At 44.7% G+C, this 27,595-nt stretch overlaps 1 protein-coding gene across 1 annotated transcript; it reads right to left on the bottom strand.

The window, feature by feature from the left end:
• Positions 1 to 1,026: 1,026 nt before the first annotated feature.
• LOC101949152 (caspase-14-like) lies at positions 1,027 to 23,413 on the bottom strand. The gene is made up of 7 exons (XM_005278570.5): positions 22,760 to 23,413; positions 20,592 to 20,689; positions 17,529 to 17,684; positions 11,977 to 12,205; positions 10,069 to 10,191; positions 3,960 to 4,069; positions 1,027 to 1,245 (listed from the first exon to the last, which is right to left on the bottom strand). The coding sequence occupies exons 1-7, from the start codon at positions 23,184 to 23,186 to the stop codon at positions 1,138 to 1,140; spliced, it is 1,251 nt and encodes a 416-aa protein (XP_005278627.3). The 5' UTR covers positions 23,187 to 23,413; the 3' UTR covers positions 1,027 to 1,137.
• Between the last annotated feature and the right edge of the window lie 4,182 nt (positions 23,414 to 27,595).

The raw sequence follows: 27,595 nt of genomic DNA, 5'->3' as shown, positions 1-27,595 counted from the left end.
GAGCCGGGGTCGGGGTCGGTGCGCCGGGCCAGCGGGGCCGGGAGCCGGGGTCGGGGTCGGTGCGCCGGGCCAGCGGGGCCGGGGGTCGGGGTCGGTGCGCCGGGCCAGCGGGGCTGGGAGCCGGGGTCGGTGCGCCGGGCCAGCGGGGCCGGGAGCCGGGGTCGGGGTCAGTGCGCCGGGCCCGCGGGGCCGGGGCTGGGAGCCGGGGGGTCCGCCGGGCCCGCGGGGCCGGGAGCCGGGCCGGGGTCGGTGCGCCGGGCCTGCGGGGCGGGGAGCCGGGGGGGGCGCCGGGCCCGCGGGGGGTGGTCGGTCGGGGCCGGCACCCCAGGGCCCGAGCCAACCCAGGCTGGAGCCGCCGGGGGGCCAGCCTGGGCCGCGCCTCCTCCCCCCGCCCCCCTTACCTGCTTCAGGCTTCCCGCGAATTAAATGTTCGCGGGAAGCAGGGGAGGGGGCGGAGACTTTGGGAGGGGGCGGAGTTGGGGCGTGGGCGGGGCTGGGGGCGGGGCCAGGGCCCCGGGGAGTGTCCTCCATTTGGAGGCACAAAATATGGTAACCCTATGGTTGGGCCCATTATTCTCTTCAGATGCATGATGTGCATCACCACACACTTGAGATTACTGGACATATTATTGGTAACATTCAAACAACTCTGTCACTCTGCTGCTAGTAGAACAGACTCCCCAGGCTAATACTTAGGACTAAGCTGTTGTAAGAGATTTGTTGGATGTTAGGGTAGATTTTATGGTGGAGTTTTAAGAAGTAGTACAGGGAAAGAGAAAATGCCCTCTAGAGAACTGGAAAAGAAGCCAGTGATTTCTTAACATAAAACTTTTTGTACTGGTTGACTTTATTTATAAATGTAGGCAAATAGAAGAGCCTAAAGTGGGTTTTTTCAAAGATCCTGTAAAGAAGTGCTCTCTAAAAATGGGACTATTTGTTGAAAAAAACATGCTGTTGAAAATAGCTGTTAAAATGCAGTAATAAAGCTGGTTAGTTAAAAGGAACATCCTAAGAATTTCACCATAATTTGGAAGAAGGTGACTATTTAAACTTTATTATCTGTATTTATTTTATTTTTATTCACTGTCTGTATTTTGCGCAATTCAAAAGGCAGTGAGTCTTCCACTGATCAACCAGTTACGGTGCAAGGTATACAGCTTTGGTCAGAGTTGATTCCACGACTATTGTCTCTTTCACAGGGCATCCATGGATACTAAAGGTTTCCTGCACCAGGTTGTTATTGATCTGAAAAATAAAACCTTAATCAAAAAATAAATAAAAACATAATCCAAACCTTCACTGGTGAATGATGCTACTACACACATAATCTGAGGGCTGAGGGGGGTGGGCGGAAGAATGTAGGCTGAGCCCTAAGGCAGACCATGCATCTTTGGGTCCTGGAGCATTTGTGTCTTGTCTAAATCTTCATCTACAACTGAACAAGAAGCAAAAGCTCTACTTGAGGCAAAGCACCTGTTACTGCACTCCCATCTGGGGGAGGGGGAACTGCATGGAAGGAGCAGCCAGTGACAGTGTGGCTTCTTCCTGTCTAGCGAGTTGGCAAGACTCAACAACACCATGGAGAGGCCCCTCCGAAGGTTTAATGGTTCCTTTCCCTTTGGATTGGTGAGGGGTTAAAAGCTGTTTCCTCTGCCAGAGACTCATCTAATCCCTTCCTCCTTAAGGGAGCATTAAATGGAAACTCTCTGAGGTGAACTCTGCAGTGTTCACTGAGCCCTTCTAGCTGTAGTTTTTTAACCACAGGGAGGAATGAACTGGCTTCTGCCCACTTGTCACCTAACTGAACACAAGCCTCCACAGTGAAAAGTATTGGGCTCTGACCTAATGTCAACTATTTCCCTAGTGAGTGTGTATGAAAATCAACTCACCCCAGCCCTTGGCTGGGCATCCCCCACCCCCATGTATTCCACTCCCATCCTGCATCCTATGATTTTAATCAGCTTGTTTTCAGTCCTGTACATTATTTTATTGTTTTTTATTTTGCAGACCTTTTCTTAGTATCTTATTGCTAGCCTTGTCAGAATTCAATTTTTATTTTTTTTTAATCATTTCAATGGCTAATATCAAATGTTTATTTTTAAAAGATTTTATCAATTTAAATTTTCACAGTGGTGTGAAATTATCGGGAGCAATCAGACAATTATTTAATGAAAACAGATGTTGAAATTCAAAAAGTTAAACTTTAACAGTATATAAAAACACAAATTGTCAATATCAAAAGGTAAATATCTTTAGATCAACAAATCAGACCTGTTTTTACTATTCATTTGCTAGTCCATTTGTAACAAGCCAGATTCAAAAGTCTAAATCACTGGATTTCTGACTTCTCAAGGAGCATTTTTCTTACTTTGCCTACCTCTACATTTTGATGATCATCAATGGAAATATTTTTTCATTGATTTGTGTGTGTACAGTGAAAATGATGTTATTTTTTTGTTTGAAAGCCACTTGCATCAACTCAGTAATAATATCACATGTGCATGTAGAGTATATGCTCTCTATTAACTTCGTTACTTTAGATGTATTTAATGTACCAAATTTTCAGCTCCTGTAAACTGGTGTAGCTCTGAGGATCTGGCCCAACATACACAGTAATTAAGGGTGACCACTAAAGGAAATTTAAAATACTGAGGTTGTTCCATTTTGTTGTTGTTATAGTTGCTTATTTATATAAAGAAAACCTGAACGTGTCTTATTTTTTAACATTTGGGGCTTTTGCCTTGTAAATATCAGGAATGCTAAGTTTAGTTTTCCCTGATTTTGCTGGAGGTATCAGGCCCATATTGGGAGCTTTCTCAAACTGGGCAGTTGTGGTGACTCTAATCATACCATCCTTTCTTCCAAGTATGTCTCAGGTGTTGATGGTAAATAAGCTGTTACTCAAAGAGTTTTAAAACAATCGGATTAAAAATCCCCTCTCCTCTCCAGCTGCTTGGTTGTCAATCTCTTGTTTCTTGAGATATTACAATTCCACTATTTTATCAGCTGCATATGGGTGAAATTCACCCCTGTGCAGAATGACAGCACAAGGTGTATGTATCACTTAAATACCATTGTGCCAGCAATGCCCCTCTGCCATATACATTGGCCAAACCGGACAATCTCTACGCAAAAGAATAAATGGACACAAAACTGACATCAGGAATCATAACATTCAAAAACCAGTGGGAGAACACTTCAACCCCTCTAACCACTCAGTGACAGACTTGAAGGAGGCAATTTTGCAACAAAAAAACTTCAAAAACAAACTCCAAAGAGAGACTGCTGAACTTGAATTAATATGCAAATTAGATACAATTAATTTCGGTTTAAACAGAGACTGGGAATGGTTGGGTCATTACACTAATTGAATCTATTTCCCCATGTTAAGTTCTCCTTACACCGTCTATGGGTCATCTCGATTATCACTTTAAAGGTTTTTTTTCTCCTGCTGATGATAGCTCATCTCAATTGATTGGCCTCTTACAGTTGGCATGGTTACTTCCACCTTTTCATGTTCTCTGTATGTATAAATATCTTCTTTCTGTGTGTTCCATTCTATGCATCCGAAGAAGTGGGCTGTAGCCCACGAAAGCTTATGCTCAAATGAATTTGTTAGTCTCTAAGGTGCCACAAGTACTCCTGTTCTTTTTGCGGCTACAGACTAACACGGCTGCTACTCTGAAACCTTAAATACCACTGGAGCGCTATTTTAAAGATGTGAGTACTGCACAGAACTTATGCTGGTCCTCAGAACAAGAGTGAATTTTGCCCTTCAGTGTAAACAAAATCCAAATTTCTGAAGTGAAAAAGGAGAAAAAACTTTAAAACACCCAAATACCTACCCTATAGCCTATCTTCACACATTGCAAAGACGCAATAAAGAGCAGACACCCAATTAGTTTTCCTTTGCAAGTCACCTTGAACATACTCTTTATGCAGTTTTGTTGCATACTTACTTTAGTAAACAAATCCCCTATATGCCACTTCATGCCTTGCTCTGAAAAGACCTCATCCATTGCTTCAATCATCCGAGAGCCTTTTTCCGTGTTACGCAAAGAAACATAACCTACAGATGGAAAAAAGCAGGAACAGCTCGTCAGTTTAGATTTTTCCTAATAAAAGTTGATTGTCAAAATGCAACTTAAGAACTTTTAAAGACATATTAACACCAGGTGATCATTAGTCCTAACATGGGCACCTAGAGGAAAAGGGAGAAATAATGGTTCTTGTCCTCCTTCCTGTGCAGCCATGTTAGGATCAGCTAGAATCGATTGTGGTTCTGAGTTTCCTGTGGAGTGCAGTCCCTGCATTGCCACTGCTCACCACCATGAGCAAGTGAACAGAAAAAGGGCAGCGAGTTGGCAGAACCATGGTGCTACCCAGCCTCCCAATGTGTAAAACTGATGAATGAAATTGTTTTTAATTGTTCACTTTATTAATGTAACTTCATAAGTAAAGTTTTATGAATGAAACAATATTCATTCATAAAACCGGTTACCCCAATAACTGGCTAATTAACAATTAAGATGCTTGTTAAGAACCATAGCTGCTCAGCCAGCTGCCTTTGTAAGTTTCACTATCAATCCAATTCCTGCTTACTTGCACTGTTTCAGTATTGTAACTTCTGTTCACCATTCATTACACTTGCCTACATTGTAACTTCTGTTCACTGTTTGCCATTCATTACACTTGCCTACATTGTAACTTCTGTTCACTGTTTGCCATTCATTACACTTGTCTACTTCTGTTCACTGTTTGCCATATTGTAATTCAAACTCCATTTTAAAACGCTTACTCCATTTTGTAAGGGCTTGCTGCAACCTTCATTTTTGCAAAACCCTGCTGTAATCTTATTAGTTTAGTTTAGATGTGTAAATGAGGTATGTATGGATGATGGAATCAACCTCCAGCGCCAGCCTGTCCTGATGAAACAGAGTTCAAACACCAACGGCTGAAGATGCAGACAAGAGCCCTAACAAAGTAAGAAGAGTCCACCCTAAAAAGAAAAGAACAAAGGTATAATAGAAGGAAGATCAAAGCCAGGTCCGAGGCTGAAAGTCACATCTGCAATTGACGGGTGATCAATCACACCAAACCCAGAGGCAGCGTGACACAGCAAGACCTATAGACTCTTGATTCAAACTAAAGCCTACAAAAAGGATGGGTGAGATGGAAGACTTTGGAGGGTAACATTCTGCTGCCAACATGGAAGGGCATCGGTGCATGCCCAACAGAGACCCAGCTCGTCCTTGTGCCCGGCTGTCCTGGCCAGTTAGCCGCCAGAAGCTACGAACCCAAGCCACAAACTCAAGCTAAATTCAGAACTGGTAACTATCTAGCAGCTGCAGAACATTTGATGTCTGTGTGTATGTGTGTGTGTGTATATATACATAGGTTTTAGATATTAGTTATTGGTCATAAATCAAATTGTGTTATCATAATAAATGTGGCATCTTTGTCTTGCCCCCTGAAATGATCCTGTGTAGTTTTGTCTGCATAACAAATGCATAGGTAGGGTGACCAGACAGCAAGTGTGAAAAATCGGGACTGGGGTGGGGGATGGGGGTAATAGGCTTCTATATAAGAAAAAGCCTCAAATATCAGGACTGTCCCTATAAAATCGGGACATCTGGTCACCCTAAACTGAGGTGGGTGGAGGTGAAGGAGGAAAGTAGGCTGCACACCCTCGTGGCAAGCCAGACAACACCACCAGTTTAATGGGGCTCTTCCTGACCTAACAAACTGTAACACTTACTTTACAAACCACCCAACGACTGAATGCTGCTCACAAATAGCAGGGTATTATAGCTCCTAAAGCCAATACCATATCTGCCAACATTTCCAGTAGCTAAAGTGGCGGGGAGGGAGAAGAAAGTGGAAGAGCTAGCCCACCCCATGCTCACCTCACAGCAGTAGCAGCTCATGTGCCTCCTGTCCTGCAGGGCTGGCTGGGCTTGACTCTGCTCCAGGCATTGTGACCTGGCTCCCAGTGCACAGAATTGCAATGCCACTCAGTCAAATGTGGCCCAGCCACCCCGTCAGGTGGCCAGGTCAAACCTGTGTGGCACTGCAACCCCTCTTGCCAGGGCCAGGTTGAAATGCCCCGAGTGGGGAGACAAGCCCAGCCAGTTGTGCAGGACAGAAGCTGCTTCAACAGGGACAGGGGATTTTGTGGGTGAAAGCAGGACAGCCCCACAAAACCCAGGACTGTTGGGAGGTCTGCAATACAAATACAAACTAAGAAATCCTCCCCCCCCAGGAATTCTGTCATGCCACGGGGACAGTGAAAGCTGTCGGGCATCCCTTGATGCAGAGGTGGATTTACCATGAAACAAACAGTGTGGTGGCACGGGGTCCCCAATGACAGGGGGGCCGCTAAAATGCAGGACAAATCTCATCTGACAACCTCCCCCGAGTCCCGGCCGGCAGCGCAGCAGGGCTCAGGCAGGCAGGCTGCCTGCATTCCGTGGCTGGTGGCCCCATGCTGCTCCCAGAAGTGGCTGGCTGCTGGTACGTCTCTGTGTGCCCCTGGCGGGGGGGAGGCAGCTCCGTGTGCTGGCAGGGGCAGTGCACGGAGACCTGCTGCCCCACTCCTCCCAAGGGGCACGCAGAGACGTGCCTTCAGCAGGGCTAAGGTGGCTCCCTGCCTGCGCTGCCTCCCTCCCTCTGTGCTGCTCCCAGAAGCGGCTGACATGTCCCTGCGGCCTGGGGGGGGAGAGAGGGGAGAAAGAGGGAGAGGCCCCACATGTTGCGCTTGCCCCGAGCGCCGTCTCTGGAGCTCCCATTGGCCGGGAACTGCGGGAGCGGCACGCAGAGACCCCCCCGGCCCCTCCCACCTAGGAGCTGCTGCCAGAGAGGTGTGTCTGTCACGTTGGGAGCCGTGCTGCCCAAGGTAAGCGACTCCCCCCCGACCTCTCCCGCACCCAACCCCCGCCCCAGCCCAAAGCCCACACCTGAACTTCCTACCAGAATCCGCACCCCTCCTCCCCACACACCCCAACCCCCTGCCCCAACCCGGAGCCTGCACCCAGCACCCAAACTTCAGCCCAGAGCCTCACTCCCGCACCCCCTCCTGCACCCCAACCCCCTGCCCCAGCCCAGAGCCCGCAGCCAAACTCCGTCCCGGAACCTAATCCCCATACCCCCTCCTGCACCTCAACCCCCTACCCCAATCAAGGTACCTCACTTTATTTTCATTTACTTCCTATTACTTATAATATAAGAGGAGGATGAAGAAAAAAAGAATGAAAAATGGGGCGGGGAGGATAAGAGAGAATGTTCTTTTTCTTGGCTGGGTCCCGGGGTGTGTGTGTGTGTGTGTGCCGAAAATGAAGCTGCCCACTAACTCTAAAACTGCCACTGCCTTGATGACTGTGGTTGATTTACTCGGTTGTTAGGGATGATGTGTATTTGAAAGTGGATATAGATGAGTGTGAAGGGATGTATGTAGTTGTGTGGCTTTTTTTCTGACTGCCTTGGTTTTTGTGGTTTCGAGTTAGTTCAAACTTGCTAAGGTCAAATAATATCTGAGACTTATATGTAATTTTGACTGCATTAGTGGAAATGCTTCTTTGCGACGTAAGGGACTTTTGTACCTGCAACTACAAGAAATGTTCTCTACTGAACTCCATACATAGGCCACCTCTAACCCTTCCCACAAAAGAAAGCCCTGTTCAAATCTTTATTGTTTTTATACATGTTGAACAATATAGTCTTTCTGGGGGGAAGGGCGGGGAGAGCTAATTTGGAAAAGAAAGGTAGAAGGACAAGAAAAGATCCAGAGAAAGGAAGCTCCAGTTCAAGGCCTGTTTTCCCTCACACACCTCCAGTTCCCACTGTCGTATTTCTTTAAAAAAATATGCAATTCATTAAAATTAATGCAATCATCATTACTGAAATCAGGACAAAGAAATGCAAACACACACTCCTGCTCCCCCCGCCAGCCGCTCAGTAGATCAGAATATACTAGTCACAGATGAAACTGAACAATGCTAGCTCAAAATCCAATGAAGAATTTGACGCTTTTTTTTTTCATTCCATCATGATATAGCACAAGTGCCTTAGTCCACGCACGTGACACCACATTTTAGTGGATTTTCCCCCATCTTGTTACTAATGTAAAGTAAAATTCTCCATCAGAAGCTGTGTTTGACAATTCTTTTGCCTGGTTTCAGTAAACTGGAGGTGTGATAGGTTTCCGTTTTCTGAGTGGTGAACACTGCTATTAATAGCCCCATGTCAGTCTTCACTGCAGCAGCAGCTAATTTCTTTGGAGGATGCAGCGGTTCAGCATCTCTGAAAAAACAGCCACTTACTTGGTTTCCTAACCATGGGCCAAATTTTTAAAGATATTTAGATTCCTAAAGAAGCAGATGAGAACCTAGTGGGATTTTTTAAATGCGCCTAACTCCCAGTATAGCTTTACCAGCACTACATAGACACCCTTCCCCCTGTGTGGATACATATATTCTAGTAAAGAAAAGCTTTTTTTGCTTTAGTTTTTCCAAGTGACATAAACTAAACTGAAAAAGGCACTCCTAGGCGAATAAGAGTGTCCACATGGGGTGTTACACCAGCAGTACTATATTGGTTTAAATTCATGGCTTAGAGCAGTATAACTTTCCCATATAGAAAAGCCTTTAAACGTAGAGAAAAGAAAATCTTACATCTTTTGAAATCAATGTCCATTTACTGACCCCCTTTCTGTCAGGACAACCTGAGACCGCCTCTCCCTACTGTGTGCCAGAGATCTCTCTCTCCGTCTAGAGCAGTGGTTCCCAAACTGGGGTTTGCGAAATGTTACAGGGGGTTCTCAGGAAAAAATTCCCTAATGGCGGACAGAGCTGTCCCTAGGAACCCCAGACAGCAGGGGGCCAGCAGCCCGGAGCCCTGGACTTCCAAGAGCTAAGCAGATCAAAACAAGCATATCTATCACACTGAGGAGATTTAAACTTCAAGACTCCTTAAAAGAAATGGAAAAGGAGGTGGATATTTTTTGCTGTTTTTAAAATTAAATAGGCAGCTAGTATTGTTTTTAAAATTATTATGAAGAACAAGTTTAAGCTTTGTTGTAACATGCGTTGTTTGCCTGGACTGCTCAACACCTGAATGACTGTGTAGGAGGAACTCTTTGAGTTGGCTTCTTAAATACCTTCATGCTGTTTCACATCTGATACTCCTTAATGAAACATAGGAGCCTTGTCCTAGAACAGGCTTATTCAGAGTGATACAAGCTGCAAAAGTGAGAACTTGGAAGAGTGTTGCTGTTTTCATAATGTAATAAAAATACTGTAATTATCAATAATAATTAATAATAAATAGTGTGTAATAAGCATGTAATAAAAACTACTTTTATATTTCCCAGATCACTACTTTTATATTTCATACTCAGGTAAAGGAGAAAATCCCTGGAAACATTCATTTTTAGGAGGGGGTTTGCGAGACTTGACATTTTAGTGAAAGGGGTTCACAGATTGTTAAAGTTTGGGAACCACTGGTCTAGGGCCTGCTCGTCAGGCCATTGTTCCGGGCCACCTTCCAGCTGTTAGAGTTCATTATCATATCAGGGTGAGGTTACATCAGCATTTCCACTAGGCCCAGTTTCACCATTTGGGGAATTGAAAAGTCTCTGTTCCCCATACGACTACTGGCGTGAATTCACATTCTCCTTCTGTATCCTGTATGGATATTGGCCCCAATAGAGAAAAATTGTATTTTCCTCAGTATAAATCTCTTACCCTTTTCCCCTTACTATGAAATACAAGTTATTGAGAGACCCCAAAGCCTATGTCAGAAATACTTTTGTATTTAAAGAACAGGGCTTAGAGTTAAGAGATGCTAGCTCTGCCACAGGCTTTACTGTGTAACCTTGGGCAAGTCATTTAACCTCTCTGTAGAATGGGGATAACAACTACTGTACTAAATTGGAACTGGACCCAAAAAAATATTAGTCAGAAATTGCATTTATAAAGGGCCAAATTCTACTCTCTCACACACAAACCCCCACTGGAATCAACCACAATTCATGTATGTAACTGGGGCCTAACTTGGCCTCCTCTCTCTTACCCTTTTGAGTGGAATACACGACATAGTAATCACTAGCTGTTGGCAGCCTCCTGATAGCTATCAAGTTATAAGTACAATTAGCTTCCTTGGATTCATGCTCTTCAACTCCATGGTCTTCTTTTCCTGTTTTTATGACAAGGAAATATGTTTAAACACACTGTAAAATCACTGCCTGTTGCCATACATGCGCTGTTTATACACTTGTTTCTCTTGTACAAAAGCTACAAGGTATCCGAATATTTTCCCATCCTGGCACTCCCACCTATAGCTACTGAAGGAATGCAGGGACTGAGATATGGTGGTAATGGGGTTAGCTAGCTAGCTGGATTATTAGATAGCAGAGTTGAGGAAACTTTTTGAGTAAAATACATTTTGTTTAAATATATTATTTTTATCAAAATCAGAAATTCTTACTTTTTTTTAAACTCAAAATTAGAAAATGAATAACAGGATTTTTCTTCCTTTTTTTTTTAAATTCAATTTTCTAGTTTGTCATTCTTCCTTTATTTTCCCTTCTTTTTTTCCATTGCCCCTCCCTCTATCCACTGCAAATTGGAAAAAATTGGAAAAGAAGAAGAAAAGGGGGTAAAAGAGAAAAAACAAAAAAATCAAAAATCAAAAATATTGAAAAACATTTTGAAACCAAAAACTGATGAAAATTTCACTAAAATTTTGAAAACAAAAATCATGTATCTCAGTAACCTGAAGAACTAAAACAACACTTTAATTTCAAATATTGTAATGATAAAGAAAATAATTTTATCAACCAACTCTACTAGACGGTCTCAATGTCTGGGAGGAAGGTGCGGCCTGGCTGTGGGGGGAAGTGGCTTATGGGGGACAATAATGTCTAAAGTTGTGCAAATAGCAACAGCTCAAGTCTGCAAAGAACCATTGATCTCGGTTGATGTTTGACTTGCGTTAAAACCGAAAGTCTGCTCTGAACCGGGGTGGATTCAGGTTTTGGTTACATCTTTCCCAGAGCCCCACAAAATATCATGAAAGAGACTGTTCTTGGGAGCTTTCTATATCCATTTTGGAGATCTATGAGGTTCAGATGATTAGAATAAGATTCTTTTAGGTGCCTCTCTGAATCTATTAGGACCCCATGAGCCTGTCTGCCTGTTGGAAACCTGATTCCTCTTTGGCTCCCAGCCCTTTCTTTTAATAATTAGGAAACACAATCTCCTGGTAAAAAATGGCAGTGTATTATTTCTGACTCTGTGTATCAATTTTAATAAAACTTGTGAAATATTGCATCTTATATATAGCAAATCCCTACAAGCATTTCATCAGTGAAATCAGTCTTATGGGACTATTAAATGGACTGAAAAAAGTCTGTTGCTTGGCAAAGCTGGCCTTTCTAAGAAGATACTGTGGGGGCAAACTGTTAAGCCAGGAGGTTGCCCAATAAGAGCAGGCACTAATTGAAGTCAGGCCTTATGTACCTTTTCTTGTGAGGAAGGGGTTTGTCTTCAGTTTCCCATCAGAGCCCTGAGGACTATCCCATTTTCCATTACATAAGTTTTGCTAACTTTGAGGCCCTTGTCACCTCCACCATTCTGCTGGGTTAGGAGGAAAGGTTAGATTCATTTTGGCATTTTGTAATGGGGTGTTCTTTACAGGCCAGGGTATCACTGTGCAGTAACACAAGGCATTGCCGCCCTCTCTGGGTGGAACACGTGTTCTCTATGTTATTTTCAATGCTGGCTGCTTCGAGATTGAGAGACCAGAACTGGGCCTGAATCCAGCTGTCCAACACCAGAGTACAGAGAACTGCTGAGGTCACTGGGCTAGATTTAATAATACATACTGTAAGCCCTTTATAGAGACCTGAAATGAAACCTTCATAAAAAGAGTCTGAAATTCAATACTACTCCTGCAAACACTACTTAATGTCCTGCTCACCTCCTCTGCATGCCTGAATGATAAAGATTTTAGGTTTTTCTTGGAGCTTTGGGCATTGTATATTGTTGAATAACGCAAATATATCATCAAGGTCAACTGTGTCACCATCTTTCCCCTGAATGAGGCCGTGACTCCTCCCATGACTCATAAGAGTAATGAGGCAGCAGCTAATTTCATCCTCAGATTGATTGATTTGATCCCGGAACTCTTCCAGTGCTGGCAATATTTCCTGTCATAAACAGCTGTGTTAGATACGCTGATCAAAACAATTAATTCTCAAAAGAGATTATTTATTAACAAATGAAATAATAAGGCTAAAAGATCAATTTAATTAGCCATAAAAAGTTTTAAAGCCATACTACACCTTGCAGTATCATTAACGGTACATAGTGGGTCCATGACTTGGGCTCCTAGATGCTACTATAATACAAATAAATAATAATAGCTAACAAAAAGCTGTATTAAGTGATTTAGATTTCTTCCCTTCTTGATCTAGAGCCCAAACCAGCAAGGTACTTAAGCATATGCCTAAAATTAGGCATGTGAAAAAGTCTTATTGAAATCAATGGTACTAATCACATGCATAAAGTCTGTCACTTTCTTCTTAAACATAGTAACAGTTATTGTATTGGTGGGTGAGTGGGTGTTTCTGAGCACACCAACAGATCGCTCCTAAGTGAGTGGTTCCTCCCAGCAGGGAAAGGCCCCTGACGCAGAAAGTAACTCTGAGAGGTAGTTCAGGGGCGAATGTGCTTCCTGCTGTAGGGAGAAAACAAAACTGTGTTTGGTCAGCAGCATTACTGGTAGGAGGGGAGCTGCCTCTGTGCCCTCATCCACTAATAAAGAGATGTTCTGTGTGCATCTGTCATTACTCCAGGGACTCTGCCTGCCTGTGCTAACCAACCAATAAGTAGACAGTGAGGTCCCAGGTAGTACCTTGCTGAATTGGGGCCTTAGAGACTGCTTCAGATACTACTCACATAATTGTAAAGGTCATTGGAGTTATATTAATATAAAGCTACTATACGTTGTAAGAAGCCAGAGGTATCAAACATGCCCTGAAAAACATTGTTAACAGCTACAATTCTCACTCTGCCCTTCTGTCTGCAGCAACTAAGGCTATGTCTACACTACACTTTTGTCTGTAAAACTTTTGTCGGTCAGGGGTGTGAAAAAAACCACACCCTTGCCCAACAAAAATTTACCGACAAAATGCGCTGGACAGCACTTTGTTAGCAGGAGACATTCTCCCATCAACAAAGCTACCGCCCCTCGTTGGGGGTGGTTTTATTTTGTCGGCAGGAGAGCTCTCTCCTGCCGACAAAGAGTGACTACACTGCGTACCTTACGGCAGCACTGCTGTAGCGGCACGGCTCTGCCACTGTAAGCTGCGCAGTGTAGACATAGCCTAAGACTGACACCAATTGCCCTTATGCATATTCCAAACCTTTAGCTTCCTCTTGGAGCTAAAGATAATGAGAATCAATATATGCCCATCATCAGAGGCTGCACTAGCTACAGGGAAACTAGGCAGCTGACTAGGATGGCAGATTTCTGGGCAGCAGCGTGGCATGGCAGATTTGGTCTGGCCACCCTTCCATCATGACAGACAGGGGACTGGCCAAATTTGAATGGTGGTGTGACCCTGTGCACCAGATCAAAACGCTACTCACTCAAATTTTGTCCGGCCACCCCTCTGTCATGAAACCGGTGGCTCTGCCAAACCTGAGTAGCGCTGTGACCCCATGCTGCAGGGCAAACAGGTTAGTCTGTAGAGAATTGAAGTAAAAATCCTTGAAATCAATCCAACATAAAAAGCTTCCGATAAGAAAAGGATTGAAGAAATTTGTTATATGCTTATGCCATCTACTGGATACCAATGGAAACAAAAGAGAAATAGCTGAAATCTGAGCCCTCAGTTGGACAACATCAGATAGAAAATCAGAGGATTGCCCTTCTCCAACAGACCCTGAAACAGGATACATAAACTGGGTCACCTTATGGGACCACAGAGTTTTGCTTATCCCCTTCAAACAGCCTCTCCCTTCATCCAGGGTTACAGGAAGAAGAGGTTACTGATTAGCTGCAGAACCCAGATGTGCTATTGGACACTGAGCAGCATGGTGAACAGTTCTCACTTCCTCTTGGGTTACAGGACAAAGAAATGGTGAGATTTCACCTCAGCTTGTATGTCTCTTTCTGATCTTGAATATAAATAACTGAAAGTTATCTTGAGCCTACACTCTTTAGTGAGACCTCAAGTTTTGCATAATGTTGCATATTAACTAACTATTGCTATAAGCATGCTCGTCTTTGTAAGCCCATGCAAACTGGCCTAAGAGATTTAAAACTATAATTTATATAATTGTTCTTAAAATTTAAATTTGTCCCCTCCATGTCACCCCATTCAAACAACAGGGATTCTTAAAAGTATCTTTAAGACAAGTGCATCCTTACTACTTGGAGAAATATGGGAAGAGCGGTAAATGTGTTGGAGGTACTGAAGAATTGATGACAGATGCTCATAAGTAAGTGTAATTAGGAATGTTGATGATTTGTACTGGTATATGAGATAAGTGCAGAATCTCAACCTTCGTCTATGACAGTTGCTTGCAAGACTTTATTTTTGTGTTCAGTACATGCCTAGAACATTGGCTAGGTCTACACTTGATTGATGAACTGTTGATTGTACACATATGTGGTTCTAGGTGAATTATCAAAATCTTGATTGGTTAAGAGCATCACGTGTCTTGATTTGAGAAATACTGTCCAAAATAAAAGCTGGCGTGAATAGAACCTTGCATTAAAATTAGTAAGTTACGCTCCCTGGACTCAATAAAAAGGAGTTATCCTAACTAGATTCCATTCCTATATTAGCTATAAAACTTGTCAAATTGACAAATTTAGTTTGTTAGATTTCATCTTTAAAATCTAATTGGCACCTCAGCAAATTCATAAAAATTGATCCTCATTTATGCTTGCAAAGTGAGATCATAATCAGACCTGTAAGGATTTGTGATTTAAACTGCTGTAGTTGAGCAATACACTTGATATTATTCATCTAAAATTGTAGCACGGCGGTCACCCCACTCCGGTTAAGAAGGGGTTAAAAGCAGCCAAGGGAGGCTGGTTGGGTAAACAGCCACAGGTGTAGCCACACCCAATTAGGGGCCAGCTGACCCTGATAAAAGGGCAGGTTGAGGGAATGAGAGAAGACTCATGCTCCAGCTGAGGATCAGAGAGGACTAGGCTGCCAGGAACAGCAAGCGGGGTACCTGAGACAGAGCAGGGCGGGGGAAAGGCAGGCAGAGCTGAGGAGCTCTGGCTTGGTGAGTCCCCAGGCTGAGGCCTTGCTAAACGCCAGGGGAGGTACTAGGGTTGCAGGGAGGCAGCTGGGGCTTGAAAGGCAACAGGTCCAAACCCCCTGGACGATGATGAGTCACCACTTCAGACGGCAGTTTGCTCCTGAGGAAAGGGACTAGATGAGGACTAGCAGAGGGTTACTGAGGTGAGGTGGATTTAGGGGATTGGGGTTCCCCAAGGAGGGAAGACCCAGAGTGTGGGGGCACTGCTGTGCGGCAGCACCCAAAGGTAAGGGACACTGGGGTCTAAGAGGGATGCGGCACCTGAAGTGCTATAAGTGGTGGAGATCAGGAGGAAGCAGGCACTGGTAGGAAGATACCAGCCAGCAGGAGGTGCTCTGAGGCTGGAACTGAGCTAATTCCTGGATGACCAGCAGGAGGTGTCACGGCGGTGAGTGCCCACTGTGCTACAAAAATATATCAAGGAATTACAGGTTTTGATACAAGGCAAAGATCTGGGCATGTGTATTTTTTTTCCTGGTAAATATTCTCAAGTTCCAGTTAATATATCTCAACTGAAGAAATGATGGGAGCAATGGCAAAGGAAGAGTTTTGAAGGGTAATTGATTCCTCAAAACATGTATTTTGTTTAATTTAAAAATGCTCCAGAATGAGGATGTGGTGATGGAAAGTCTAACTTTACTCAACTCCTTAAAAGAAGAGTTATGAGAGTATTTAGAAGTCAGTTCTGCAGCTGTGCCCCCAGAATTCCCACTGAAATCCCTAAGGTCTTATCCTATTCCCTCTGAAATCAATTGCAAAATTCAGATTGACTTGAATGGGACCAAGATTGGGTGGGTTCATTTGTAAATAGGGGTTACAGATTAGCTTTTTCAGCCTTGCATTTTAATACCAGGAATGAGCCTGAATTCTAAAATGCAAGCATTTCCTTTTGCAGATACAGATTTTGTGGTGCTGTACCACTGGATCTGAGCACAAAGGAAACCGACCTGAGAAATGATAACTTTAGCATGTAAATGCAAATATGAAAGCTGTCAAGCGCTTTACTTCATATACTGTACTACGTTTTGGGTGTTCAATGCAGTCTATACTGGCACCTTTAAAATTCAAATACATTCATGTTTTCTTAAATTCATAGATTTTTCAACATGATATGGTACAAAAACTTTGCAGGAAGTTGGTGCAACAGTATTTTAGAAATTATTCACATTACCTCAGGCACACAGAAATAACATTGTTGGGCCAAATTCTGCACTCCGTTACACAGATACAACTGCCATTAAAATCAATAGTGTTGCACAAGTGTAAGCAAAGGTAGAATCCGACCCAAATATTGTACTTGATTTTTATAATTCTTAGGAAACACACAAAGGAATTATGGAAGAAAAAGGGCCAGTTTCAGCAATGCTGTAATGACAGCATTATCAAGATCTCCTTGACTGACAGCTCACTGGACTCCATCCCTTGCCTGACTCTGACTCTTCCTTACTGATCTTCACTCTGGCAATTACTCCGATCCCTGCTCACTGATTACCACCTCTTGGTCATCCTTGCCTGATGGATACCAGCCTAGCTGTGACTGCTAGGCCACACTGCCTATGCCTCGGTCCCTTACAAAGATCATGAGGCCTAAAGATTAGCCCTTCCACAAAAGGGCAATCAAAGGTAGGGAAAAAGCCCCATAGCCTAATAATGTACAGCAGATTGGCAATTAAGAGGTAAAAGGGGAAGGAAGAAAAAACCTTCTAAATAATTAACTACTATTTTTTTTGGCTCAGATAGTCTCAAGTCAAGCCTGGAATCAATCATTCAGAGAGGTTACTTGAGCCAGCCTATAGCCACACAGCTGCAGATAAGGCAACTGAGTGTCCCAAGCATTTGGATTTGTGGGGTATTGGAGGAGGGGAGCTCATTTGCAGAAGTTCTATTGCCACCCAGGGAGCTAAAGTTTTAAACATTTTCTGCATTAGGCTGTCCCTTTCCCTGGGGAGATCAGCTATCAAGGGATCCACATCCATAGCTTCAGGTACTTCAATTAACCCAAGCCCTGTCTATAAAAGATAATCAATACCTCTGGGCTCTGGTGGGGAAATATTTTCTAAACATTTTACAGTACTGATTTCTGCTTCAGTACAACTTCAAATAGCACCAAGTGAGCCCTTACTAGGGGTGTGGAAGGCATTCCATTTGAAGCTATCTACCTGGTATGGTATAATTTTTAAGACTTACCTGCCCATTAGGATCTATGCACTGTCCAGAAGGCGTTTCAAACTGGTACTTGTCAAACCACTTATTCATTACTTCAATATCCTTTTCTGCACCGTGCCTGCCTGTTGTCACACACATCATAAAAGCCACACGGGTTTTGCTCATGTCATACGTATCCTGTTAATTCAAAATGTTTGTTTGATGAATGATCTGTAGCTTAACTGAACAACAGCATTCTAACACAGTATGGTTTTTCTACACGTAACACACGATTGAGGGCCCAATCCTGCAACTACTCTACTAAGAGAAATCCCACTAACTGGGGGAGCCTCTGTAGGATTGGGCTTCTATAGCCTTGTCTATAACATCAAACTGATGTGTTGCAAAAAGGGCTGTCAAGCGATTAAAAAAATTAGTTGCAATTAATCGCACTGTTAAACAGTAATAGAGTTCCATTTTAAAAAAATATTTTTGGATGTTTTCTACATTTTCAAATATACTGATTTCAATTACAACACAGAATTCAAAGTGTACAGTGCTCACTTAATATTTATTTTTGATTACAAGTATTTGCATTGTAAAAAAACAGAAGAAATACTATTTCAATTCACCTAATACAAGTACTGTAGTGCAATCTCTTCATCATGAAAGTTGAACTTACAAATGTAGAATTATGTACAAAAAACTGGTTTGTTTTTTTTAATTCAAAACTAAAATTTTAGAGACTGCAAGTCCACTCAGTTCTACTTCTTGTTCAGCCAATCATTCAGACAAACAAGTTTGTTTTCATTTGCAGGAGATAATGCTGCCCCCTCTTGTTTACAATGTCACCTGAAAGTGAGAACAGGTGTTCTCATGGCACTGTTGTAGCCGGTGTCACAAGAGATTTACATGCCAGATGCACTAAAGATTCACATGTCCCTTCATGCTTCAACCACCATTCCAGGGGACATACATCCATGCTGATGATGGGTTCTGCTCGATAACAATCCAAAGCAGTGTGGACCGATGCATGTTCATTTTCGTTATCTGACTCAGACACCAACAGCAGAAGGTTGACTTTCTTTTTTGGTGGTTTGGGTTCTGTAGTTTCCACATCGGAGTGTTGCTCTTTTAAGACTTCTGAAAGCAAGCTCCACACCTTGTGTCCCTCAGATTTTGGAAGGCACTTTAGATTCTTAAACCTTGGGTTGAGTGCTGTAGCTATCTTTAGAAATCTCACATTGGTACCTTCTTTGCGTTTTGTGAAATCTGCAGTGAAAGTGTTCTTAAAATGAACAACACGTGCTGGGCCAACATCCAAGACTGCTATAACAGGAAATATATGGCAGAATGAGGGTAAAACCGAGCAGGGGACATACAATTCTCCCCCAAGGTGTTCAGTCAAAAATTAATTAATGCCTTTTTTTTTTTTTTTTTTTTTTTTTTTTTAAATAAGCATCATCAGCATGGAAGCATGTCCTCTGGAATGGTGGCCAAAGCATGAAGGGGCATACAAATGTTTTAGCATATCTGGCACGTAAATACTTTGCAGTGCTGGCTACAAAAGTGCCATGCAAATGCCTGTTCTCACTTTCTGGTAGGGTGACCAGATGTCCTGATTTTATAGGGACAGTCCCGATTTTTGGGTCTCTTCCTTATATACCCTCCCACCCCCGTCCCGATTTTTCACACTTGCTGTCTGGTCACCCTACTTTCCGGTGACATTGTAAATAAGACGAGGGCAGCATTATCTCCCTTCAATGTAAACAAACTTGTTTGTCTTAGTGATTGGCTAAACAAGAAGTAGGACTGAGTGGACTTGTAGGCTCTGAAGTTTTACATTTTATTTTTGATGCAAGTTTATTTTACATAATTCTACATCTGTAAATTCAACTTTAATGATGGAGATTGCACTACGGTACTTTTATGAGGTGAACTGAAAAATACTATTTCTTTATCATTTTTACAGTACAAATATTTGTAAACAAAAATATATATTTTGATTTCAATTACAACACAAACACTATATATGAAAATGTAGGGAAAAAAATCCAAAATATTTAATAAATTTCAATTGGTATTCTATTATTTAACAGTGCCATTAAAAAAAAAATTGCTCTTAATTGCAGTATCAGGACTGTCCCTATAAAATCGGGACATCTGGTCACCCTGGCTATACCTGAGCTCTAAGGCCCAGTTCCACAAAGATATCTAGGCTCCTAACTTCCATTGAAGTCAATAGAGGTTAGAAGCCTAAATACCTTTATGGATCAGAGCCTGAGAGCTCCAGGATTGTATCCTCTCTCATTATTTTTATTTGGGAATTTATTAAAGTTGACAGGTATATTTCCAGCATTCATATCTTAGGTGTAAGTATAGCTTCCTTTAATTTTGCACGTGATGCTGATTTACTTCCAAGCTTTTCCTGTTTTTCAAAGTTCTCTCAGGATATTATCCTGCTCCAGGAGAAATGCTCCATGCTAACTCTCCATGACAATGCCTGATCCTGGGTTGAGGGAAAGGAGAGTGGCCACTTGATCCATAATCATGCAAATTCACTACCCATAATCCCTCTTGTAGACAGAGCATAGGGGAAGCAATTACTACTATCGTCCAGGGGCTATAGTTACAGCCATGAAATAGCTAATGGCCTAATTCTGCAAACATATCTTCACATATGGATTACTGCTGTGAATAAGCCCATTAATTTTGATGGGGTTACATGGTAGTAAGCCCTACAGCTGATCATGTTTATAGGATGGGCCATGACCTGCATACCAAGGGAAGCTTTCCATCCCTCAATCCCAAGGGAGATCCCCTTTTGGAAATTTTGCTTAACCTGGCTGTACTCAGGCTCCAGCCCACAGTATAGCAGGGTTAAGCAAACTATTCAATGTCCTCTTTATTAACCTGAGAGAACTGCATAATTCAGCAAAATTCAATTATTTACAAATATCAGGTCGATTCTGCTCTATGTCACACAAGGGCAGCTCCCACTAAAGTCCAGGGAAGTTGCACCCATAAAACTGGGAGGAGAACTTGGTCCAGAGGCTTCATGGGTATTGAACTGTTCTGAGAAAACTGAAAAATAAGTACAATTACCAATTCGTCATAGTCACTTTGCTCAGTTCTTCTTCCTTTAAAACTTGTATCACTTGTCTGATTCCCGGTTTGTTGTTCACCAGTTCTCGGTACAGCAGCTGTGTGGATATTTAAAAACAAGTAATTTATAAGTGCAGCTCAAATGACAGGTAAAGCTGTTTTTGTATGACTTTTTAATATCTTTCTTTCCTAATATTTTGTAAGTCACAATTGACACATTGCTATAGAGACAAACCAGATTCAGAATCTTCCTCTCCCCCCACCCCCCGCTAAACGCACACATCACTGCAGGCCTAGGAATAAGCTTCTCCTGCTCTGCAGTTTGACCAGGTGAGTTAAGCCTGTGTCCGAACTAGCTTTTTTTGTCAAGTTTCTCAGTGTTGCTCCAACTCTACCACTCGTGGCAACAGTGACTAGGAGTTAAGGCAGCTGTCAGTATATTAAGCACAGTGTTATCTAAGACTACTCACATAAACTTTACTTGACACCATGGTTAAAATACTGCCAGTGCCTTATCTACACTAGTTCTCCTACTGTTGCTACTACCATTTAAATTGAAACAGTGGCAGGCAGCACCAATACAAAATCTCTGGCCAAAAAGGACTTGGGGAGAGAAGCCCAAAATAGAGCCTCACCCTGGCCCATACACTGTAAACTTGCTGTGCTGAACTTTACCTCAACTGGAAACTAACTTCTAAATCTTTATCTGGTGGCTTATGGGCTTTACTTATGTAAAATTCTCATTGAAGGAAATAGTGATTTTGTTTGGGTCAGACTTATATAAAAATTGAGGATAGCAGGCTTATGTCCTGTTTACATTAATTTTTTTTTATTGGCTATCAGCTCTCAACCTGCCAAGTTATAGGATATTAACTTTGATTATATAAACAAAACTGGAAAAACATTTTGATTCCAGCTCCTGGGTTGGTATCTATTTTCTGTCATTGCTGTGGTTTGCAGTGGTGGTGTAGCTGTGTTGGCCTCAGAACATTAGAGAGACAAGGTAGCTGAGGTAATATCCTGAAGAAGAATTCTGTGTAAGCTTGACTCTCTCACCAACAGAAATTGGTCCAATAAGAAATATTACCTCACCCACCCTGTCTCTCTCAATTACTGTCTTAGTCAGGTGAAGTGCATCTTTACAGTCTATTTCTGGGATCCTCTTTTTAAGTTTTCAGTTTAGTTTCTCAAACACAAAAGGAAAGCTATAATACTGGGATTGGCCATGTAAATCTCCAGGCTGGGCACAGTCTTTCTTATTAACAAATGTCTGTTCATGAGCCTTGCTTAGTTTTGCAGGTGTGGTGTGAAATCCTGCTCCTATTGGAGTCAGTGGGAGTTTTGCCATCATTTTCACTAGCAGCCGATTCAACCTGTGGATTACATAATTCACTTGGTTAGATGTCCTAGTTTTCAGTGTGAATGGTTGATAGTGCCTGCGGGTATGAACTGGCTTTGAATCTGTGTGATCCAGAGATAATGTACCGGGGCTGTGCCTACAGGAAAGAAATAGAGTCCCGGCGGGCTAGCTTGCCAGAACAATATAATTCTGTTGCGACTGTGAGAATGGGACCACGTACTATTGGAGCTTTATCTCCAGCACTGTCAGTACCTACTCACGCACCCCTGGGTTTCCTATTTTAACAAATCTCTTGGGTTTTCACTCACCTCTCTCATGCTTTGAAACACAGGGCCGTGCTTCCCTCTGTCTAGTCTCATTCTTCAGCAAAACTAGAGAGCTGCCCACTTCAACAGACAGGGCAGGGGGAGCTGGATGGCTCCCCTGGCTGTTTAAACATAGACCCCTGTTTTGTGGCTGGGGGGTGAAAGCTGTTGTTCGGTATTTAATATTAACACTCCCCCCCACACACACACACTGAAGGGGGGGTTGCTCACTGAGCTGATAGGCAGTGGGCTGGAATCCTGCAGCCCCCCCCCCCCTAGCCCGACGGTGGGGGCTGTCTGGGCAGGGGGGCGGATTCCCGGCTCCGTTCCAGCTCCGAGAGGCCCTTCGCCGCGGCGTGGATCGGGGCTTGCGGCAGGTGAGCCGGGGAGGGGGCTGTGGCGGGTGCCACCTAGCCTGGATCAGCGCCTCGCTCGCACTCGGTGGCGCTGCTCCGGTTGCAGCCCGACCCCCTTCACGCTCCGCCCTCGCCAGCTGCCTTTACCTGGCGCTGCCGCTGCTCCCGCCGTTTCCTGCCTGGCCAGCGCCTCGCTGGTGTCGCGGAGCGCCTCTCTCAGCACCTCGGCGGCCCGGCCCGCGTAGCGCTGCGCCAGGCTCCCATCTGCGCCTTGGAGCTCGGCCCGGGCGTCGCGCGCCGGCTCCGAGCCCCGCAGGTAGAGCGCGCAGCGCGCCAGCTCCTCCTGGCTCAGCCGCGCCAAGGCGGCGTGGACGAGCCGCTCCATCCCTGGCTCGGTCCGGGATCCGCCCGCCCGCTCTGGCAAGCAGCGTCCGCACGGCGGAGCCTGAAAAGCCGGGGTGTCGAAGCAGGTATTTGTGGGCACGGGAAAGCCGGCGAGAGCCGCGCCCCAACCGCACCCCACCCATCCACCCACCCCAGCGAAACCCTGACCAGCTTTTTCCAGGCACGCCATGCACGCGTCTCCCTTCCGGCCTGGCGGCTTCCTCGCTGGTTTCCAACGGCCCCTTTTCGGTGCGAGGCGGACCCTGCCTTCTCTGTGTGCTTAGAAGTCCCATCGAAATCAATGGGCGCTGTGGGTACCGCGTGAGATGCTCATGCAGCCAATCCTTCGGTGTAAGTGTTGTGAAGGCCAAAAGCGTAACCAGGCTAAAAAAAGAATGAGAGACGGTCCTGGAGGAGAGGTCCCTCCGTGGCTATTAGCCAAGATGGTCAGGGATGCAACTGCATACCTTGAGTGTCCTTAAATCTCTGAGCAGGGGCCACCGATTCTTCCTAAAAGTGAGGGGGGTCTGAGGGCCCCCTGTCCCTTCTCTTCCCCCGAGGCTTTACCCCCTGGCGGAGCTGGACTGGGGAGCCTGGGCCCCTCCATCCCCCCCAGGGTGGGGGTGGCCTGCGAGCAGCCCCTGGCTTGTGTCCATGGGTCCCCCGCCCAGGGCAGATGGAGGGTCTGTGGCTCCCCACAGTTGCCCACTTGCATCTGAAGAAGTGAGGTTCTAACCCACGAAAGCTTATGCTCCAATACTTCTGTTAGTCTTAAAGGTGCCACAGGACCCTCTGTTGCTTTTTACAGATTCAGACTAACATGGCTACCCCTCTGATACGAGTTGCTCACTTGGCACTTACCCCAATCAGACTCCAGCTTCTGGCTGAGGATGGGGCCTTGGGGACCAAAGAACCACAGCCAGGCCATGAAAAACTGCGCAGGCAGGTGTGGGGACCCAGGGATCCTCCATCTGCCCTGGGTAGGGGGTTGGGAACACCAGTCAGGGGCCGCTCTCAGGCACCCCACTCACCCTAGGCGGACAGAGGGTCCACAGCTCCCCACGGCTCCCTGGGCCACTCTTACCCAGGCTGGGCTCCAGCTTCTGGCCTGGCCGGGGTATAGGACCTCGTGGGTGAAGAGGAGGGCCCTGGGCAAAAAGGGACAGGACAGGCCCGTCCACTTTCAAAAATGGGAGGGCTATGGCCCCTTGGCCTCCCAAGTTTCAGCGTCTCTGCCTATGACTGCCAGAAGCTAGGATTGGACGACAGCGGATGGATCTCTGGAAAATTGCCCTGTTCTGGTCATTCCCTCTGACGCATCTGGCACAAGACAGGGTACTGAGCTAGATAGACTATTGGTCTGACTTCTATGGCCATTTTTTATGGTTTTAGGTAACTTTCACTATACCAATCTAGCAGCAAAGCCTGCTACGGTGCACGTGTTGGAGGGTGAAGCAGGGGCCTTGACCAGTACCTGATAGATGGGTTGGAGGTAGCTGTAACGGGTTCAGTCACAGAGACCTCCCCCTTGGGACTGTTACCTGATGTGCTGGAATTACCTCTGAGCCCGTTTTCCCTGCCAGCTTGGGTCTTCCAGAACCCTGCCTTGTTGAGACAGACACACTAGCTTGCTGCAACACAGACCCAGGTCTGGTCCACGCCTCCAAAGCTGCAGATTTTAACCAAAAACTGCTCAGCAGGTCACCTATCTCCAGCACCCAGACACCCAGTTCCCAATGGGATCCAACCCCCCCCCAAAATCCGTTTTCCTCTGTATAAAGCTTATGCAGGTTAAACTCATAAATTGTCTGCCCTCTATAACACTGATAGAGAGAGATGCACAGCTGTTTGCTCCCCCAGGTATTAATCACTTACTCTGGATTAATTAATAAACCAAAGTGATTTTATTAAGCATAAAAAGTAGGATTTAAGTGGTTTCAAGTAATAACCGACAGAACAAAGTAAGTCACCAAGCAAAATAAAGCACAAACATGCAAGTCCAAGCCTAATACATTAAGAAACTGATACAGGTAATATCTCACCCTCAGAGATGTTCCAATAAGCTTCTTTCACAGACTAGACTCCTTCCTAGTCTGGGCCCAATCCTTGCCCCTCATACAGTCCTTGTTAGTTCCAGCTCAGGTGGTAACTAGGGGTTTTCTCATGACTGGCATCCCCTGTGTTCTGTTCCACCCCTTTTATAGCTTTGGCACAAGATGGGAATTTTTTGTCTCTCTGGGTCCCCACCCCTCCTTCTAAATGGAAAGATACCAGATTTAAGATGGATTTCATTACCAGGTACATGGTCACATGTCCTGTGAGACCCCAGCCTCCATTCTTCCAGGGCTGGCCCACAGGCACCCAGGAGGATTTGCAAGTAAACAGAGCTATTTACAGGCAATTGTCCTAGTTAATGCAAGCCATCCAGCTTCAAAAACACCATTAATGGCCCACACTTTGCATAATTACAATAGGGCTCCAGAGTTATACTTCATATTCCTAGTTTCAGATAGAATAATGATACATTCATACAAATAGGATGAACACACGCAGTAGATTATAAGCTTTGTAATGATACCTTACAAGAGATCTTTTGCATAAAGCATGTTCTAGTTACATTATATTCACACTCATTAGCATATTTCCATAAAACATATGGAATGCAACGTAACACCCTCCTCCCGAACTTGCTGCCAGAGTCCTGGACACTGTCCATGGCGGAGGCAGTATGTGTAAAATCCCTGTTCGTTTCTGGTCACACCCCCTTCCAGTACCTTTAAACCCTTTGATGTCATTCATAGGTGTCCTAGCAAGGTTTGGGGTTCCTGGTCCCTGGGTGCCTGAAAAAATGTTGGGGTGTACTATTGCTAGCAGAATGCAGATAGCAATATCTGTTAAAGTGTAGGTGTCTTGGCATTTAGCCACCAATCCATGAGGCGGTGTGCCTCAGTTTCCCCTTCCACACAGTAGTTTAGGCCTGTTATGTTTTTGCTGCTGTGCCAAGCTTCCAACCTGTTTACAGGTATAAGCTGAAAAGCAACGTGTTTGTGGGACTGTCTTGTCACCATCCCTAGCATGTACAAAAGCTTTTTCCACAAATCAGGTATGTCACACATTTTCAGTGTTTGTTATTAGCATCAACTCCTTTGTCTTGACCCATAGATGAAGTAGCAAAAGACATGAGATAAGCAGCAAATCTATGGTGGACAGGCTCTGTTCACACAGTTCAGCTTGTTCAGCATCTGTTGCATTTCCCAACCCCTTTGTGTACCGTGGTAGGGGTTTAGACACAGATTCTTCTGTCTCTTTGGAGAAGGCTCTCAATTAAGGCATGTGTTTGAGGATTTGGCAAGGAAAGGGTGGACCGCAAACATGCCTGCCCTCGCCCCTCCCTCTGGAATCTCTTTGTGTTGGACCCCACCCGCTTGTGAAGTTTCCCAAATGCAAAGTTTCTTCCTCCTGCCTTGAAGAGACAGGTTTTTATCTCTTACAAACATAGCAGGAACAACATCTTTCAATGGAGTGCTTTGGATTGGTAAGATCCCTTCGGTCACTCCACTCTCTGTTCCCAAAAGATCAGCTGGGTGGACTCTCGCCTCCAGAAGATCTGACCCCCAGTCTTCCCTTAAAACCTGATCGACAGGTGAGGGGGTCTGGCATTTCAGATGCAGATCCTTCACCCTCCTCCTGGGGAAAAGCCTTCCTACAAAAGGTGGGCAGACCCTCCTGTTCCCCCTCACCTTCCTTCTGGACTTCCCTTTCTGGGCTCCCCTCTGAGGCAGACACTCCTGAGTTCCCCAAAAGGGAAGGTGACCCTGATCCAGCTGTGGACTCATAGCTACCAGCTATGACAGACCCTTCACTGGCCAGCAACTCCTGCCCCCTTCACTCAGATTGGGCTTGCTTCCAGCTACAGAGTCCTTGGGGTCTGTTCCCACTGCAGCAGTCACCAGGACCCCAACTTCCACTTCAGGATACATGTCTCTGTGCACCCTAGGTCCGGGCCTGTCCCCTGCTGAATTACAACTTCCTGGCAGTCAGCAGCTGGGAAGGCCTCCCTGTTACAAGGTGGACCATCCCCCTCCCCCAGGGAGATGATCACATGACAGGAGCTCGCTTTATCCAGCCTTTCCCGCAGGGACCTGCCCTGAATCCTAGGCTACAGGATCTGGTTAAGATCATCCCTGCCCCCAATGGCCAATTTTCCACTGCTACCAAGGAATTAAAGAGACACTCTCCTATTTCCCTAGCAGCACATGTGACTTAACCCTCCCCTCTGAGGCTTTCAGCATAAGATTCCGTCTTGCTGCTGACAAACCCTGGGACAGATTCTGCCACATCAAAAAAATCATTCCCCAGTAGAAACAGTGCAAAATTGTGTGCCACTGCTGCATAAGTTAGTTGAGCCTGCAAATCACCAGTTTCCATGTGTACCTTAGCTAAAGGTGCAAGGGCTTTGTAACCTCCCACCAATTCTAATTCTTCCATTTTTCCTGGTAACAAATCCTTCTCATGGATCAGGTCCCTCTTGAACACAGAAATTTCTGCACCAGTATCCCTCCAACCTTGGAGGACTTTTTCATGAAGCTTAACAGCATG

This window comes from Chrysemys picta, chromosome 2 (genome assembly GCF_011386835.1).
Source record: "Chrysemys picta bellii isolate R12L10 chromosome 2, ASM1138683v2, whole genome shotgun sequence".
Lineage (NCBI taxonomy): Eukaryota > Metazoa > Chordata > Testudines > Emydidae > Chrysemys > Chrysemys picta.
This window is presented reverse-complemented; position numbering and strand designations above follow the sequence as displayed.

Bases quoted from the DNA above. Each gene is read 5' to 3' on its own strand.
- LOC101949152 (XM_005278570.5), bottom strand. From the start codon at position 23,186: ATGGCGTGCCTGGAAAAAGCTGGTCAGGGTTTCGCTGGGGTGGGTGGA. The intron at 20,690-22,759 runs GTAAAGGCAGCT...ATATCCACACAG, and splicing joins GGGAGCAGCGGCAGCGCCAG to CTGCTGTACCGAGAACTGGT. The intron at 12,206-17,528 runs GTAAGTCTTAAA...TGTTTATGACAG, and splicing joins GCATAGATCCTAATGGGCAG to GAAATATTGCCAGCACTGGA.